The 17,121-nt window shown below is 58.2% G+C and overlaps 1 protein-coding gene across 1 annotated transcript; it reads left to right on the top strand.

Annotated features, from left to right (window-relative positions):
* Positions 1-467: 467 nt before the first annotated feature.
* Positions 468-8,756, top strand: VSIG8 (V-set and immunoglobulin domain containing 8). The gene is made up of 7 exons (XM_054011413.1): positions 468-528; positions 2,910-3,076; positions 4,302-4,503; positions 6,050-6,214; positions 6,593-6,727; positions 7,681-7,819; positions 8,162-8,756. The coding sequence occupies exons 1-7, from the start codon at positions 480-482 to the stop codon at positions 8,253-8,255; spliced, it is 951 nt and encodes a 316-aa protein (XP_053867388.1). The 5' UTR covers positions 468-479; the 3' UTR covers positions 8,256-8,756.
* Positions 8,757-17,121: the final 8,365 nt, after the last annotated feature.

Here is a 17,121-nt window from a genome sequence, read left to right as displayed (position 1 = left end):
TGGCAGCTGCACACACCACACAGGGCGAGTAGGCATCTCCCTGCTACCAGGTCACTGGCACCCGCTGCTGCTTTAGGTGTAAGCTCTGCAGTTGGGTTGAGGCCCCATTAAAAGCTTTGAGGCCGGCTGTTGCCAACCTCCCTCCCAAGCCCTGAGCTTAGAGAGCCGCCCGTCAGGCCTCCCTGTGCGAGAGGGATGCAGGGCGACAGGCCCAGCTGGCAGGAAAGCCCACGCCAGGCGAGCCAGGGTTAATTACCAGGTAGGCACAGGAGGGAGCGGGCGGCAGCTCACACTCACGGCTTGGAGCCACTCACTCACCTCCTCACTCACCCCAAAGGCATCCTCCTTGCAGGAGGAACACCCAGCCCCAGCAGATAAAAGAAGCCCCAAGACGCTCTGCTTCCCTGTCTCCGAGCTCCCCATCCAGGATCGTCTCTCTTCTCTGCTGCTCTGGATGCGCTGGGAGAGGCTGCAGGACCATGGCTGGGCGAGGGACTGTCCAGCTCCTCTTCTTGTGTCTAACGCCAGGTAGGCTCCTCCGAGGAACCCCTCAGGCCCTCCCCAGCCAGCGACAGGGAGCGTGGTGCGGAAGGCGAAGCCCCTGACCCAGTGCAGATTGCAATGGGCAAATCAGCTGGGGTAAATAAGACCCGGCCTGACCAGCAGCTTCACCCAGACCCACCCCAACTCAGCATCTGGGAGAGGGTGGGAATGCCAGTGAACTTGGCTCTAAACCCTCCTCCTTCCCAATGGCTCCCAGTCTAGCAATGTAGGGCTCATCTACATGGGGAAATTGCCCAGCACAGCTGCAGTGGAATAACTCCTGTGCTGTAGCCTGTGAGCTCCTTGGGGCAGGAACTGTCTCTTTATTTTGCATTTGCACAGCCCTGACCACTGTGGGGCCTGGTCCCTGGCTGGGGCTGCTAGGCGCTATGATAATACACCTAATAAATAATGTACAGCTCCTTGCACCATGGGGCCTGGTCCCTGGATGGGGCTGTTAGGTGCTACAGTAATACACCTAATAAGTAATAACAATAATAGCTGTGCTGGAATAACTTCCCTGTAGGGACACTTGATTCCAGAATAACAGGGAGTTCATTATGGAATAGGAGCGATTATACTGGAATACAATCATTCTTGTTCTGGAGCAGCGTTCACACCGGGCAGTTTAGCAGGCAGAGCTAGAGCCAAATAGTTATTCCCCTGTAGCCATGTTGCTGTGCCGGTCACTTGTCACCTGTGTACTCAAGCCCTTAGTGCATCACAAAAGTGCTCCGGCTCCATAAATCGGGCACTTCCCGTATGGAGCAGCGCTAACAAAATGCAGCAAGAGAGAAACCTCTTATGGTCCGTCTACACTGGAGCTGGAGGTGTAATTTCCAGATCAGGTCGGTGGACACAGAATAGTTTTGATTGAGCTAGTGCACTACAGCAGTGGTTCTCAACCTTCCCAGGCTACTGTCCCCTTTTCAGGAGGCTGATTTGTCTTGTGAACCCCAAGTTTCCCCTGACTTAAAAACTACTTGCGTGCAAAATCAAACATAAAAATACAGAAGTGTCACAGCCCACTACTACTGAACAATGGCTGACTTTCTCATTTTTACCATATCATTATAACATAAATCGATTGAAATATAAATATTGTACTTACATTTCCTTGCATAGTACATAGAGCAGTATAAACAAGTCATTGTATGGAATTGTAGTTGGTACTGACTTCGCTACATGTAGCCTCTTGTAAAACTAGGCAAATATCTAGATGAGTTGATGTATCTCTGTGTACCCCCGGGGGTTCATGTACCACTGGTTGGGAACCATTGTGCTACACAGAGCAGTGTAGATGCCACGGCATGTGTGGTAGGAGATTTGGGATAACTACCCCCAGTTCGGTCCCACCCAGGACTCCGGGTGCTTGCTCAGGTGGCTAGCCCATCCCACCGTCTGTGCTGCCAGAGCTACGCTGCTATTTTTAGTGCGCCGGTTGCTTGATCAAAGCTAGCATATGTGTAGCTACATGAGCTGGAATCCCCTCAGCTGCAGAAGGAGTGACCATCAGCCAACAGCACCCTTCTCCCGCGCATGTTCCCTTCCGGCTCTGTCCTCCCACATAGCGACACTGGTGAGGGCCCTTTGCACCTGGATTACACTGCACCTAGAAAGTGCTCTGCGAAGAGTCACTAATTAATTACACAACAATGAAACACTGGGGAGGTCCCCTCAGGCTGGTAGCAGGCTGCTCTCCCAGAGTACTAAGGCTGGGTGTGTTCTTGCTGAAACTGGCAACTTTAAAAGTCAGTTGAGTGAAATTGTTCACTTCATCCGCTGGGGGCTTTGTGCAGGACGCTGCCCTCTGGTGGCTGGAATGTGTTGGACTGGCACACTCGTGTGCCCTCTGCTGCACGGAATTTCAGATCAAGCCCCAGCATCCCCAGTGTGGCGCCCCCTAGGGGCTGTCTCAGTTCACTGGCCTGCACTAATTACTAACCAGAGATCACCCCAGGGGCACTGGCCTCAGACACAGGGCAAAACCCACCCTGCTTCGCTGTATTCTGACAGGGCCAAGCGGATCCTTGCAGCAAATACTGAGAAATAGAGCCCAGCTCCAGTGAAAGGAGCCCATCTCTGCCCAGGGCACAGCCTAGTCCCTGCGTGGATAATGCCCCCCTATCTTCTAAAAGCTGATGGGACATGCTTCCCCCAGAGCCCCTTGTCTGACAATCTGCTCACTTGCTCCCACACTGGCAGGCCACTGGACTGGCTCCCTGTACAGCTGGCTCTGGGCACTGCGGGAAGGGCTCAGTCTCCGCAGCAGGCGCCCGCGGACTCCTCCCACTCTTTGCAGATGCTCTGCCCAGCACTAGTCTGTCTGTCCTGTCCTGATGGGCAGCTCTCTGTCTGTCCCTCAGCTCTGCTGGAGGCTGTGCGGATCAATGCAAAGAGCCAGCAGGTGCTGTACCTGGCCCAGGGGGACTCTGTGAGGCTGGGCTGCCCCTATATCCTGGAGCCTGAGGACAATGGACCCACCAACCTGGACATCATATGGACCATGGTGAACCCTGACCAGAGGCTGCCGGTGAGTCTGAGCCCTGTCCCTCATCCCACTTTCTTAGCAAGGCCCATCAAATGCCTGGTTGGAATCTGTGCTGGGAGCAGGACCCCTGGGGTCTGTTTCCAGCTTTGCCCCTGGCTTCCTGGGACACCTTGGCCAAGTTTCTGCCCCTGCCTTTGCCTCAGTTCCCCTCCCCCCCATGGGGGAGGGGGCACATGGGCTGCTACCCCCTGCCCAGCACTGGGTCCTTGCTCAGATTCCATCTCCCGCGGATCCAGTCAGATTGCAGAGACCCCTGGGCGCTGCCCCCTCTGCCAACCTGGCTGACGGCACCCTGCCACCCTTCCTCACCCTTACGTGTGTGCATATTCTCAAGCCTCCCCTGGGCGCAGCCCCAGCAGCAGGTTCGGGTCCCCCCCCAGGGTCCATTGAATTGTCCTGTCCAAGCTGCCCCTGTGACTTGCCCCAGCAAGAGGCCTCCCTCAAGAGGGGCTGTCACTCTCTGCTCCTGGAGCCATGACTCCTTCCCCCGGGCCCTGCACTTCCGCCTTTCACAGAATCCCTTACATCCCCCCCTCCCCATGCCTGGACACTGAGCTCACCTTGCTTGGGCTCCACCAGCCTCTCCACGCCCAGTCGGCCCCAGTCCCTGGGCCAGGGCATTTCCCGCCCCCGCCCCCGCACACCCACTGCCATCAGTGTAGACCGGGGGGTCTCAAACTTCATTGCGCCACAACCCACTTCTGACAACAAAAATTACTACATGACCCCTGGAGGGGAGACCGAAGCCTGAGCCTGCCCGAGCCACACCATCCTGGGGGAGGGGGCAAAGCCGAAGCCCAAGGGTTTCAGCCCCAAGTGGGGAGCCTGGAAATTGAGCCCCACCAGCCAGGGCTGAAGCCCTCGGTCTTTGGCCCTGGGCAGTGGGGCTTGGGCTTCAGCCCTCAGTGGTAGAGCTGGGACTGGGACTGGGGCTGAGGCATGGGCCCACACCCCAGCAACTCTAATACCAGCCCTGGTGACCCCGTTAAAATTGGGTTGCAACCACTTTGGGGTCCCGACCTGCAGTTTGAAAACCGCTGGTGTAGGTCATGCATCTCTAGCAGCTCCCTGTACAGGACAGTCCCTAAGGACCTGGATTCTCAGCCCCGAGTGCTGCTCCTGCTCTTGTTCTGCCCCTTGGCCGGTCTCCAGTCCCCCTTGCTCACCACCCACCATAGCTCACTGCTGCTCGGTTCCTCCCCATCAGTTCCTGATCTACCAGGACCAGAGGATCAGGTACGGCAGTGCCCCAGGCCTGCAGCAGAGGGTGTCATTTGTGGCCCAGGACCCAAGCCTCTATGATGCCTCCATCCTTCTGGCAAACCTGCAGATGTCAGACTCGGCCACCTACGAGTGCAGGGTGAAGAAAGCCACTGTCGACACCCACCAGGTCACCGTTACTGTGCTCGGTGAGTCCCGCCCCTGCCTGCTGGCCCCTCACCCCCATCAGTGGCAGATTAGCCACTGGGCCAACTGGGCCCGTTTCCAGGGGCCCCAGCCAATTGGGGGCCCCCCAGAGAAATGGGTGCCCGTGCCCCAACCCACTCGCCCACCCAGCACTCCTGCCGGGGGGCAGGGGCTTGCTCTGCAGGCAAAAGGGGCCCCCACTTTCTCTGACCCAGGCCCCTACAAACCTCTAATCTGCCTCTGACTCCGACCCATCCACTGCCTACTGACCAAGCCCACTCACTGGCCCAACCCCTGCCAAGCCAACCCCACGCACTGACCTAACATGAACCCTTGCCAACACCCCTCAGGTCACCCTTGTCGTGCTAGGTGAGTCCCACCTCCCTGTTGATCCCCCCACCACCCACTGACCCACATTCTGCCTACTGACCCAACCTAACCCATTAACCCAAACCCACCCACTGACCCAAATTCCACCCACTCACCCAACACCAATCCCTGCTGACACCCACCAGGCCATCGTCACTGTGCTAGGTGAGTCCCACCAACCTTGCTGATACCCCCATCCATTGACACAACCCTCACTCATTAACCCACCCCCACCCACTGACCCACCCCCACCCACTGTCGACACCCACCAGGTCACTATCACTGTGCTAGGTGAGTTCCAATCCCCACCCACTGACCCAACCCACTAACCCAAACTCCACCTACTGACCCAACCCCCACAACCTAACCCTGCCCACAGATCTAAACTCCAACCACTGACCTTACCATCACTAGCACCCTCCCACCCCCTGACACCTGCCTCTGCCCACTGTCCCCGCCCGCCATTCCCTGTGGACAGACACTGCCTGCTGATCCGACCCTGCATGCCAGTCCCCATGTGCTGACCCTGCCTGCCAGTCCCCATACACCGACCCGAGGCCACTGACCCTGCCCATCAGTCCCAATGCTCCGACCCAGGCCACCGACCCTGCCACCAGTCACCATCCCACTGACCCTGCCCGCCCATCCCCATGCACTGAGCCCAGCCCACCGACCCTGCCCATCAGTCCCCATGCGCCGACTCCAGGCCACCGACCCTGCCCATCAGTCCCCATGCGCCGACCCCAGGCCACCAACCCTGCCACCCAGTCACCATCCCACTGACCCTGCCCGCCCGTCCCCATACGCCGACTCCAGGCCACCGACCCTGCCCATCAGTCCCCATGCGCCGACCCCAGGCCACCAACCCTGCCACCCAATCACCATCCCACTGACCCCATCCGCCAGTCCCCATGTGCTGACTCCAGCCCACTGACCCTGCCCACCAGTCCCCATGCTCTGATCCCAGACCAACCCCTGCCCACCAATCCGTCTCTGCCTGCCCATCAGCAATCCCCATCCTCTGACTCCCCCTTTCAGGGGGCATTGCCACCTCATGCCTGCTGTACCCAGGCTCTGCCTGCCTGTCTGTCTATCTCTGAGCATGGCCGTGTCTGCCTGTCCATTCCTGCTGCTCCTTACCAGCTCCCATTAACTGTCGCAATTTGTGTCCCTCCCTAGAGAAGCCGGCCACCCCTCGGTGCTGGATGGACGGGGAGCCGGTCAGGGGCGGCGACCTCATGCTTAGGTGCTACTCTGACGGGGGCTCCCTTCCCCTCTCCTACCAGTGGTCCAAGATGGGAGGGGACTATGCCATGGGCTGGCTGCCCCCCAGAACAGTGCAGGGTAAGCAGTGGGCGGGGGGTCCCTGTGAGGTGGGCTGCTCGCTATGCTGAGCTCATCGTGGGGTGTTTGCCCCAGGATGGTGCAGGGGAGACGTGCGGGTCCCTGGAGGGTGGGATGCTCTTGTGCTGAGCTGGGAGCCTCCCCTTGGCAATGTCTATGACATGAGTTTCCTCAAGTCTTGGCACCTGGGGGACCCTTTTCATGGATGGAGCAGCCAGGGTGTTTTTGGGGGTGGGCCCAGGCATGGCCCTGATGTGTTGCCAGGGGACTCTGGCTGCCCTGCGCTGTCCCAGGGCCCCCTAGGGGTGGAGGAGCTGGTGCCGCCTGTTGGGGGGTACTTTGTGGGGGCTCACTCAGGGCTGGGTCTCTCCTGTGCAGGGCAAGCCTCTGGGGACCTGATGATCCAGAGCCTGTCGCAGGAGCACTCCGGGACCTACTGCTGCCGCGTGACCAACAGGGTGGGCTACAGCCAGTGCATGGTGCGCGTCTCCGTCCCTCGCCCCGGCTACACAGGTAGGATGGGGGGCACAAGGCCAGGACAGGGGGCAAGCGCCAGAGCGCCCAGCGGGGCAGGACCTAAGTGTCTGGCAGTAGCTCCTTGTAGCTGAGCCCTGAGCCCAGGCTGGGCTGGAAGCGGGACCAGCCTGGTGTTGTGAGCGCTCTGAGGGGATGTCAGTGTGAGGGGCAGCCCGAGGGGCCGGAGCCTGAACAGAGCTCAGCTCCCAGCAGCCCACAGGGAGCACTGGAGACCCCCCTTCCCCGTAGGGAACAATGGAGAGCCCCCTTCCCCATAGGAAACAATGGAGAGCCCCCACAGGGAACAATGGAGAACCCACTTCCCCATAGGGAACAATGGAGAGGCCCCCATAAAGAACAATAGAGAACCCTCCCATAGGGAACAATGGAGACTCGGCCCAGCTAGGGCTCTGCTGGGCTGTGATACTTTAGTGTAATCCCGGTTCTATGGGGGCGCTGTGGGGGGAGGGCTGGTGGGCTGTGATGTACGGGAGGGCAGACTGGATGATCTGATGGGTCCTTCTGGCCTTAACCTCTATGATTCTAATCCCTCTTGCCTCCCGCATTGGGAACAATGGCCCATAGACAACAATGGAGACTCCCCCATCCCCTCCCCCATTGCCAGGGCTGAGTCCTTTGACCAGTTGCCAGGGAGGGTCAGGTTCTTGGGGCCGAGCTGCAGCTCCAGGCTAAAGCACTGACCCCGCGCAGCAGGCCCCTTCTCACAGGACCTATTGCCCATGCAGGGCCCCATGGATTACATGGGCCAGGCCAGGGTCTCATGGGCAGCCCAGCAGGGGACGCCCATGGGGCATGCAGAGTGAATATGGCTCAGTGCCCGTCGGGCAGGGGTGTCAATGGGGCCAGAAGTCCCTGCGATGCTTTCTGGGCATGTGTCGCAGCCCGGTGCGGGGAGGGGAGAAGGTGACAGGTTTGCTCCCCTTCCGCAGGTTCAAGGAACGTGGGGCTCATTGTGGGCTCTGTCCTGGGGGCCATTTTCCTTCTGATCCTGCTGCTCTCGATCCTCTGGGCCCTCCTGTGGTACTGCAGACGGAGGCAGTGCCAGCCTGTGGTGCCCATCGAGATCAGGTGAGGCCTCTGGGCTAGGGGAAGAGGGCGCCGCGGAAGGGAGGTGGGGAACAAGGGGGAGGGGGCAGGGAAAGAAAGGGGGTTAAGGAAAAAGAGGGGAAATGGGCAGAGCTTGGAAGAGGCTGGAACGATAGAGTGAGACCAGGGAGGAGGGAGCCCGAGACTCAGGGTGATGCTGTGACCCGAAGCGGCTGCGTTGGCACCCAGAGCGACCCTGCATGCGCCCTGAGGACGAGCAGACTGTGGGCAGGCCGGGTCCTGGCACAAAGTGAGCCGGCGGAGGGGGCCGGGTGCTAAAGGGACAGGGAGGAGTGACCTCACGCTGCCTATCCCTGCCCACAGAGACAGTGCCCCTTCTGGCCCATGCAGAAGTGGTCACCTGCACCCCTACCACGGCAGCGCGCAGCACGTCAGCTACACGCCGTGCCAGAAGTAGCGCTCCCAGGGGCGGGGAGGAGAGCACCCCCTGCAAGCAGCGGGACTCCCAGCTACGCTCCAGCTCCAAGCAACCCAGGAAGCAAGAACCTCCCCGCTGTGTGCCCAGCCCCACGGCTCCATCCACCCTCTGTGCAGATCCAGGGAGCTCCGACGCTGCTCCTGCCCACGGGAAGCCCATGAACAATCCCAGCCACTTCGGGGGCATCCCCAAGATGGCACCAACGCAGGGCAGGGCTCTTGGGTTGAGCTCCCAGGGCAGTAGCAACATTCAGGGTCCCAGCGCTGACCTTTGTGCCTCTTTCACAGGATTGCTGAGCCCTTTCCCCATTTCTGCCTGTGGGGAGTGGGAGAACCCCTCACCCGTGGCATAGCCACCCCCACGGCTAGGGAGACTCCTTAATGCACACAAACAAGGCCTAGAGCTGGTAATACTCCCCCCCACACACACACAGTGGGGTGAGCTGTATCACGACATGTCAGGATGTGTGTCGTGACATGATGCACCCGGCACCAGCCGCACACAAGTATGGAATGTGGTGGGGGAAGGGCAGACAGTACCCAGCAGCCTGGGAAGTGCCCCTCTACAGCTCAACACCTTGTTTCTCTAGGGGGCCCTGGGGTTTGCACAGCCTGTCCAGGTTCCAGCTGGAATGAGGGATACACCTTACTCATGGGCCGGGTGATGGGGGCAGGTGGGGAGGGGGCTCTCTGGACCAGGGATGATGGGGAGGGGGCTCCCTGGGGCTTAGGCGATGGGGTGAGATGGGGAGGGGGCTCTCTGGGCCAGGGATGATGGGGAGGGGGCTCCCTAGGGTTGGGGTGATGGGGTCAGATGGGGAGCAGGCTCTTTGGGTCAAGGGATGATGGGGTGAGATGGGGAGGGGGCTTCCTGGGGCCAGGGGTGATGAGGTCAGATGGGGAGGGGGCTCTCTGGGCCAGGGATGATGGGGAGGGGGCTCCCTAGGGTTGGGGGTGATGGGGTCAGATGGGGAGCAGGCTCTTTGGGTCAAGGGATGATGGGGTCAGGTGGGGAGGGAACTCCCTGGGGCTGGGGTGACAGGGTCAGATGGGGAGGGGGCTCCCTGGGGCTGGGTGTGATGGGGTCAGATAGGGAGGGGGTTCTCTAGGCCAAGAGTGATGGGGTCAAATGGGTAGGGAGCTCCCTGGGACTGGGATGATGGGATCAGGTAGGGGAAGGGGCTCCTAGGGGTGATGGGGACAGATGTTGAGGGGGCTCCTTGGAGCCAGGGGTGATGGGGTCAGGTGGGGAGGGAGCTCCCTGGGACTGGGATGATGGGGTCAGATGGGAAGCAGGGGTTCCTAGGAGTGATGGGGACAGATGTTGAGGGGGGTCCCTGAGGTCAGGGTTGATGGGGTCTGATGGGGAGGGGTTTGGGGTGGGGGTTTGGGGTGAGGTGGGGTAGAAGCTTCTACACCAACTTTGGTTATTGCATGGTTCAGTCATCATGCTCTAGTGTGGCAGGCAGGGAACCCGGACTCCTGGGTTCTGTTTCCATCTCTGCTACTGATGTGTCCCTGTGTGACCTTGGGAAACTCCCTTTCCCAAGCTGTGCCTCAGTTTCTGCCTCTGTAGACTGCGGCTGGTGATGCGCCCTTCATCTGTGGAGAGTGGTGTAAGAGCCGAGTGGCACTGTTCCCAGGAGAGAGGTATCAGTCTGTAGATCGTGTGTGTCGCACAGGGGGTACCGGGCTGGCCACAGCGAGTGGCATGTACAGAGCAGTTCCATTAAAGGAGTCAAATGGACTGAATCATTTATGGGAAGCGTCCTCTAACACCATCAGAAGGAGAGACACGCCCCCCCCCCCAGCGAGCGTCCCAGGGCAATTGATGGGGCTGAGACCTCCTCCCCGCCTGGCTACAGGCTGGGGAGGGTGTGAGGGCAGTACCCCATTAGAGTCACGCATGAGTGCTCACACACACACGCAGCCCTCTCACTGCATGCTTGCACACACATACAACACACACACATACACACCTTTTCTGTGGCAGGCTCTGGGCCTGCGTGGGCACACGGGCTCCCTTCAGACCCTGTCACCCCTGTGTCCCCATTCTCTTTCTCTTGGTCCCATCAGGACGATGCTGTCATGGCTCCGCAGCCATGGCCCCACACAGCCCCCAGGAGAGGGGAGCTTCCAGTCCCAGCTCCTGCTCCAAACTACTCTCCCTGCTGCCCGGGAGCCATCACTGCCTGCCCAGCCTCCTTGTCCAGCTGGGCTGGGGGCCATGGAGCTCGGATTGACCCTTTGAATGACTGTAATTAACCATTGGAACAATTCACCAGGGGTCGTGATGGAGTCTCCATCACTGAGAGATTTTAGACCAAGCTGAGATGTTTCCCTAACAGCTCTGCTCTAGGAATCATCTGGGGGCAGGTTTCTGGCCTGGGTTATCCAGGAGGTCAGATTAGATGATCACCCTGGTCCCTTCTGGCCTTGGAATCCATGAATCTTTTATATACGCTTCTCCGGTTACTAAGGGCAACAGCCCCAGCCTTGTCCAATCAGGTGACGGAACAGAGAGGAAGGGGAGATGAAGGCAGCTGAGTACTGGGAGGGCAGTGGGAAGGGAGGATGAGGTGCAGCAGCCCCTAATGCTTGCCCATCCCCTACCCTGCAAAACATCAGTGCCCCCCAGAACAATCCCCCCACAGCGCCAGTCTGCTCAGCCCAGCTCCCATCATCTTTTCCTGCCCTTGGCACATAGGGCTGGGCAAGTAGAGAGCGTTCTGAACTGGGGTGCAGGAGCCTGAGCTTCTCTTCCCAGCTCTGCCACTGGCTTTGTGTTATAACCTTGAGCCAATCCCATAGCCCCTCCTGTGCCTCAGCTGTCATCTGTACAACAGGGATGGCCCTTCCCTGCCCGCAGGGCCTGAGACTAAGGGTTTGTCTACACTTACAGCACTGTAGCAGTGAAGAGAAGCAGAGAAGACACTACCTACGCCGATGGGAGAAGCTCCCCTGTTGGCGTTGGTACTCCACCTCCCCAAGAGGCGGTCGCTATTGATGGGAGAAGCCCCTCCGCCGACACAGTGCTGTCTACACCAGGGGTTACACCTCTGAGCGATGTAGTGATACCAAAATTAGTTGGTAGCGCAGACCAAGCCTAAAACCCATCGATGACTGTGGCTCGGACGCCCTGGTGGCGAGGGGCAGAGTTGTCTCCATTCAGCATGAAGCATGGGCAGCAAGAGCGGGGGAAGTGCCCTGAAAGTAGGGGGCACCACAGGTGCCTGAACCATGGTCCCGCCCCCCGCTGCCCCACACAGCACCACCACCACCACGACCCCACCTCCACACCGCCCCTTCTCCCCAAGGCCCCGATTCCCTCCGAGGCCCCACGCTCGCACCGCTTCTTCCCCTGAGGCCCCGATTCCCCCTGAGGCCCTGCTCTCACATCGCCTCTTCCCCTGAGGCCCCATCCCCGCACCGCCCATTTTCCCCAAGCCCCTGATTCCCGCCGAGGCCCCATCCCTGCACCGCCTCTTTCCCCTATGGCCTCATCCCCACATCGCCTCTCCTTAGGGTAACCAGATGTCCCAATTTTATAGGGATAGTCCAGATTTTGGGGGCTTTTTCTTATACAGGCACCTATTACCTCCATCCCCATCCCAATTTTTTACACTTGCTATCTGGTCACCCTACCTCTTCCCCCAAGGCCCCATCCCCGCACCGCCCCTTCCCCCCGAGGCTCCGATTCCCCTCAAGGCCCCATCCCTGCACCGCCCCTTCTCCCTGAGGCCCCGATTCCCCCCGAGGCCCCGATTCCTCCCACACCGCCTGTTCCCCCCAAGGCCCCGCCCTTCATTCACTCCTCTTCGCCCCCTCCCCCCATCACTCACCCTTTCAGCTGGTAAAAAGTGGAGGGGTCATGGCCCTCTGGCTCCCCTCCCCGGCCCCCGTTCCATTGTCCCTAATGGGCAGGGCGATCTTCAGGAGCCCAGAGCAAGTGGGGGCAGCTCAGAGCCATTAGAGATGCAGGCAGGGGCCCAGGAGGAATGGTGTCTGTGCTGCCACAGCAGGAGTTAGGAGGCGTGGAAAGAGCCTCAGGGGAGAAGGCCAGTCAAGCCCACCCCAGCTGCAAATACAGCCAAAGAAACAGGAGTGTAACCTGCTTCTGACTCAGTGCTTCGGGGAAACAGGCACCCTGGCTGAATGATCCAGCCGGGGCGTCGGAATAGGGAGCGCCAGGGGGCCATGGCCCCATCACTTTTCCCCGCCTGTAAGGGCAAGCGACAGGGGGTGTGGGCAGAGAAGAGTGAGCAGGGGCGGGGCTTCAGGGGGAATGGCCGGTGTGAGGGCGGGGACTCAGGGGGAATGGGCCGTGTGAGGGAGGGGCCTCAGGGGGAATGGCAGGTGCGAGAGCGGGGACTCAAGGGGAATGGGCGGTTTGAGGGCGGGGACTCAGGGGGAATGGGTGGTTCGAGGGCGGGGACTCAGGGGGAATGGGCGGTGTGAGGGAGGGGCCTCAGGGGGGATGGATGGCACGAGGGTGGGGACTCAGGGGGGATGGATGGCACGAGGGTGGGGACTCAGGGGGAATGGGCGGCATGAGGGCGGGGACTCAGGGGGAATGGGCGGCATGAGGGCGGGGACTCAGGGGGGTGGGTGGCGTGAGGGCGGGGATTCAGGGGAGATGGATGGCACGAGGGTGGGAACTCAGGGGGAATGGGCAGCGCGAGGGTGGGGACTCGGGGGATGGGTGGCGCGAGGGCGGGGACTCAGGGGGGATGGGTGGCGTGAGGGCAGGGATTCAGGGGGATGGGCGGTGCGAGGGCAGGGACTCAGGGGGATGGGCGGCGCGAGGGCGGGGACTCAGGGGGGATGGGTGGCGCAAGGGCAGGGACACAGGGGGGATGGGTGGCGCGAGGGCAGGGATTCAGGGGGATGGGCGGTGCAAGGGCAGGGACTCAGGGGGATGGGCGGTGCGAGGGTGAGGACTCAGGGGGAATGGACGGTGTGAGGGCAAGGCCATGGTTTGGGTGTCAGTGGCCCCCCCACTTTTAGGGAGTTTCCACCACTCCTGGCTCCAGCCCATGTACCTCATGCCCCTTTTACCTCTCCTTAGTGGATCTGCTCCTTAGATCGCCCCCCCCCATATCCTTGACTAACAGACAGTCACCTCCAGAAGATCGCCATAAAGACAGGTGTGGGCCAGGGGGAGAATACAGCAGGGAGCCTCGGGCACCAGCTGTACTCCATTCACCCCATCAGTCATGGCGTTGCTCAGGCACAGTCAGGGAATTGTCTGACAGGTTTTGTAGCAACTCACTGTAGTTGCTTGAAATTAAATACCAAGCACATAAATGACAGAGCACTAAAGTCACAGCGTTGATGTGATTTACTTCCACTTCTGTAAGGCGTTGGACTTGGTCCTGTGCAACATTTTGATTAAAAAACTAGACTGATATAAAATTAATATGGCACATATTAGATGGATTAAAAACTGGCTAACTGACAGATTGCAAAATGTAATTGCAAAAGGGGACTCAAATCATGGAGTAAGTGTGTTTCAAATGGGGTCCCAGGTGGACGGGTTCTTGGCACTACACTATTTGACATTTTTATTAATGACCTGGGAGAAAACAGACTCCTCACTGATAAAGGTTGTAGATCAGGGATTCTCAACCTTTTTCTTTCTGAGGCCCCCCAACATGCTATAAAAACTCTACGGCCCACCTGTGCCACAATTGTTTTTCTGTATATGAAAGCCAGGACTGGCGTTAGGGGTAGCAAGCAGGGCAATTGCCTGCGGCCTCATGCCACAGAGGGTCCCCGCAAAGCTAAGTTGCTCAGGTTTCAGCTTCAGCCCCAGGTGGCGGGGCTCAGCGCCCTGGGCTTCAACCCCGCATGGTGCGGCTTCAGCTTTCAGCCCTGGGCCCCAGCACGTCTAATCCTGGCCCTGAAACCTGCTTATGGCCCCCCAAGGGCCCTCGGACCCCCGGTTGAGAACCATTGTTGTAGATGACACAAAGATTGGTAGAGGGGTAAACCATGAAGAGGGCACGTCACTGGTACAGAGCGACCTGGATCACTTGTTATTCTGGTTGCAAGCAGACAACATTTGTTTTAATGTGACCAAAGTTAAAGTTACACATCTGAGAACAAAGACTGCAGGCTGTTCTTACAAGATGGGGGATTCTATCCTGGGAAGCAGCGACTCTGAAAAAGACTCGTGGTGGATTATCAGCTGAACACAAGGTCCCAGTGCAATGCTGTGGCCAAAAGGGCTGATGCGGTCCTGGGATGTATGAACAAGGGGATCTCGAGTAGGTGCAGAGAGGTTATTTTAGCTCTGTATTTGGCACTGGTGTGGCTGCTGCTAGAATACAGTGGCCAGTTTTGGTGTCCATGATTCGAGAAGAACATTGATAAATTGGAGAGGGTTCAGAGAAGAGCCAGGAGAATGAATAAAGGATTAGTAAACATGTCGAATAGTGCTTTAGAGTCAAGAAGCTCAAGCTACTTAATTTAATGGATGACTTGATCACGGTCTGCAAGTGCCTATAAGGGGAACAGGGCTCTTAAATTTAGCAGACAAATTATAATAAGATCCAATGGCTGGAATTTGAAGCTAGACATATTCAGTCTCAAAATAAGGTGCAATTTTTTAACAGTGATGGCAAATAAGCTTTGGAACAATGTACCAAGGGTTGTGGATTCTCCATCACTGACAATTTTAAAACACAGACTGGACGTTTTTCTAAACCAGTGGCTCTCAACCTGCGGGTTGTATGTGGCCCAATTAGCACACAGCTGCGGCCTAGCTGCCACCTGGCCCCACGCAGCAGTGTCCGGGGTCAGTGTCCCAGCCCCCTTCTCCATGCCCAGCTCTCCATTCCTGGCTCCACTCTCTGGGTGGGGGGCACTGAGCATAGGGGTTTGTGTGCAGGGGTATTAGCTGGGGGGCACTGTGGTTCTAACACTTTGTGGGCTGCATATGTGGCCCACAATGATAAATAGGTTGAGAACCACTGTTCTAAACCATACACTCTAGTTCAAACAGGACTTAATTTAGGGAAGTCCTATGGCTGGTGTTATACAGGACTAGATGATCACAATAATCTATGAATCTATTGTGTAGTGATTGAATAACTTTTATAGAAGTTACTTAGGAAATCAATTAGCTAAGAAAGACCAGACAAACATCACAAGCATAGGCGCCAACTTTCCCCGGTGCTGGCGGGTGCTCGCGACCCCCGCCCTCGGCCCTGACCTGCCCCTGCCCTGCCCCCATTCCAATGCCTTCCTCAAAGTCCCCACCCAAACTCCACCCCCTCCCTGCCCCGATTGGACCCCCTCCCCAAATCCCCACCCCGGCCCCACCTCTTCCCCGAGCGCGCGGCATTCCCCCTCCTCCCCCCTCCCTCCCAGTGCTTGCCACATGAAACAGCTGTTTTGCAGCGTAATTGCTGGGAGCTAGGGAGAAAAAGAGGGCACGCAGCGCACTCAGGGGAGGAGGCAGAGGTGAGCTGGGGCGGGGTGGGGAGCTGCCGGTGGATGCAGAGCACCCACCAATTTTTCCCCGTGGGTGCTCCAGCCCCAGAGCACCCACGGAGTCGGTGCCTATGTACACAAGACAGACAAACCCTGGAGTAGATTCCAGGGCACTAACAAAATGATAAATACACCAGATACGCAGCAACCCAGCCAGACCATGGCTTGTCCTGCCCCTTGGAATCCACCGCACAGAATATCCCTCAGCCTCTTCTGCGTCAAGAGCAACAAAGCTGAGCAGAAGCAGCCTGCTGGGAGCTCATTTCCTCCTGTGGTCTCAGCAATTTTATCTAAAGGCTGCAAAAATTGTTATCTGAGTTGAGAAGAGGAACCAGAAGAAATATTTGTATCTACCCAGCTCTAGCTCCAAGGGAAGAAACCAGAGCCCCCAGGGACGAGATATCTGCCCCATCCATCCATGTGACACTAGGGACACTAGCAGACACACACGTAACAGGAGCCAAGGGCTGGAAGGCGCTGTTAGAACAATTCAAAAAGGAAATATGACGCATTTTAATAGGGATGGGAGCTAGTCAATGGACCACGGTTCCCAGGGTGGTGGATCCTTCATCACCTGGAGTCTTTACATCAGAGCTGGGTGTCTTTACAAGTCACCCGATCTCACAGTGTCACTTACGTAGTAGGGAAAAATGAGTTCCTAATACTGCAGTCCCTGGGTCAGGGTCTCTGGCCTGGGTTATGCAGGAGCTCAGACTGGAGGACTGAAATGGCCCCTTCTGGCCTCAACATCTGAGGGTGAGATTTTCATTATCCATTTGTGCCTTTGAAACCCCATCCCCACTTTGAATCTATAGCAGCAGTTCTCAAATTTTAGCAACCCAAGCTCCCCCATTATGATTTAAAAATTTTCACAGACCCCCAAGGCCCCTGCTCAGCTCCAGGCCCCACCCCCATTCCACCCCTTCCCCCAAGGCCCCACCCCCACCCTCACTCCACCCCTGCCCCTCCTCTTCCCCGCCTCTTTCCGCCCCCTCCCCCGAGTGACCCGTACCGCTCCTCCCACTCCCTCCCAATGTCTCCTGAACACTGGAGGTACTGGGAGGAAGGGAGAGAAGTTGAGGGAAGGTGGGGGGAGAGTTGATCAGCAGGGCCCACGAACCCCCTGGAGTGCCCTCGGGGACGCCAAGGGGTCCACAGATCCCAGTTTGAGATACGCTGATCTATAGGTTAGTTATAATTACTAACCTTTACCTCAGGTTCTTAAGTCCAGCAACCAGAAGTTCCTTTAACATGACCTTCCTTTCTCCCTCTATTGCACCCATTCACAGTTGTTGTCCTTGGTCAGGGAAGACCCCTAGTTCAGAGGTGCATTGGTGTGTGCTCACCTC

The sequence above is a fragment of the Malaclemys terrapin genome, chromosome 21, assembly GCF_027887155.1.
Source record: "Malaclemys terrapin pileata isolate rMalTer1 chromosome 21, rMalTer1.hap1, whole genome shotgun sequence".
Taxonomy (NCBI): Eukaryota; Metazoa; Chordata; order Testudines; family Emydidae; genus Malaclemys; species Malaclemys terrapin.
Note: the sequence above shows the minus strand (reverse complement) of the source record. Positions and strands in the feature narration are given on the sequence as shown.